This window comes from Trichinella spiralis, assembly GCF_000181795.1.
Source record: "Trichinella spiralis strain ISS 195 chromosome Unknown Scfld4362, whole genome shotgun sequence".
Lineage (NCBI taxonomy): Eukaryota > Metazoa > Nematoda > Enoplea > Trichinellida > Trichinellidae > Trichinella > Trichinella spiralis.
The window spans coordinates 1-1,368 of record NW_003531301.1 but is presented as its reverse complement, the minus strand read 5'-3'; the positions used below and the strand labels follow the sequence as shown (position 1 = coordinate 1,368).

Below are 1,368 nucleotides of genomic sequence, written 5' to 3'. Positions count from 1 at the left end.
CAAAATGAATCCTGATCACGTAGCAGCATTTACGACAGCTAAAAGAAATTGATATATGACTTTTTCCATTTTTTACATATTTTTATGCCTATTTTCACTATATTAGGTTGGTATTTCTACTGTATTTCTTTGATGAAGAGAAATGTTGATATTCATGCTATTATTTACAAGCTTTCAACTGAAAATGCTTATTTCAGTTAAATGATCTGATCTAAGTGACTTGACAAACTGATGATTGATATGACTGCGGTTGCAAAACTTTTTTTAGCTCGTTGTTACTTTTGCCGTTGTGTGTTCACTGTGAAGCGCTTACTCTATCCCTATTACTTGCAATGCACACCTAATTTGGTTTTCATTTTGTTTTATTGTTAATGGGATATTCACATAAATCACTAAAATCTATCCGCTTACACTCTAATTCTACTTATTTTTTCAGTCTTATTTATCGGTGCCTTTTAAAAAATCAAACAGATTTAAACTAGTTGAATTTTTTTAATAATCAATCGCAAATTGCCAGGCATTCAAAGTTAAAAAAATATTGTGGTTCAAGATGAAAAAGTCCAACTATATTTTTTCTGTTTAAAAATTAGGGGAATGTATATGTATATAAATGTATATACATGTATTATATTATATTACATTATATTGTTGTGACAGAAAATGTTAAACCAAAATATATATATAAAATGAATCATTATTGCAGTTGAAAAAATTTATTTCTCAATATATTTCTTCATTTTAATAATAAAAATATCATTTTAATATTTTAATTCATTTACTTTGTAATTCATATTAAATTGTTTTTAAAGAATTGAAAATTATCAAGAATTATTTTGGATATTTTAAAAGTAGAATTTATGCATTGTTTTTGCTTTAAATACAATTCATTTTTCATTTCATCGGGGCAGTGAACGTGGCGTAAGCGTATCACTTGCCTGGGGTTGTGCAGAGTTGTTATATCGGGGTTCGAGTCCTGATATGAAAAAAGAAAATTGCGGCGTAAAGCGCAGCGCAAAGACCGTGTGTAGAGCTAACAAGCAAAAGCTCTAATACACAAAACAGGGTTTGGGACGTTCCCAACCCTGGGATCCCTTTTCACAATAAATTTTGAGAAAAAACAACAAAATGAATCCTGATCACGTAGCAGCATTTACGACAGCTAAAAGAAATTGATATATGACTTTTTCCATTTTTTACATATTTTTATGCCTATTTTCACTATATTAAGCTGGTATTTCTACTGTATTCTGTGATGATGAGAAATGTGGATATTCAGCCAATATTTACAAGCTTACAGCTGAAATGCTATGCAGATAATGATCTGACTAATGCTGTCAACTGATGTTCAATGACTGCGGTCGCAAACTT

The 1,368-nt window shown here is 29.9% G+C and overlaps 1 protein-coding gene across 1 annotated transcript; it reads left to right on the top strand.

Moving 5' to 3' along the window:
- The first annotated feature begins 240 nt into the window (after window positions 1-240).
- Tsp_13944 (conserved hypothetical protein) lies at window positions 241-1,050 on the top strand. The gene is made up of 2 exons (XM_003367387.1): window positions 241-348; window positions 853-1,050. Exons 1-2 carry the CDS (start codon window positions 241-243, stop codon window positions 1,048-1,050), a joined length of 306 nt encoding a protein of 101 aa, XP_003367435.1.
- The last annotated feature ends 318 nt before the right edge of the window (window positions 1,051-1,368 follow it).

What these genes read in the sequence shown, in the direction of transcription:
- Tsp_13944 (XM_003367387.1), top strand. Translation starts at nt 241, where the DNA reads ATGACTGCGGTTGCAAAACTTTTTTTAGCTCGTTGTTACTTTTGCCGT. An exon ending in TGCAATGCACACCTAATTTG is followed by an intron (nt 349 to 852) that starts GTTTTCATTTTG and finishes TTTTAAAAGTAG; the next exon opens with AATTTATGCATTGTTTTTGC.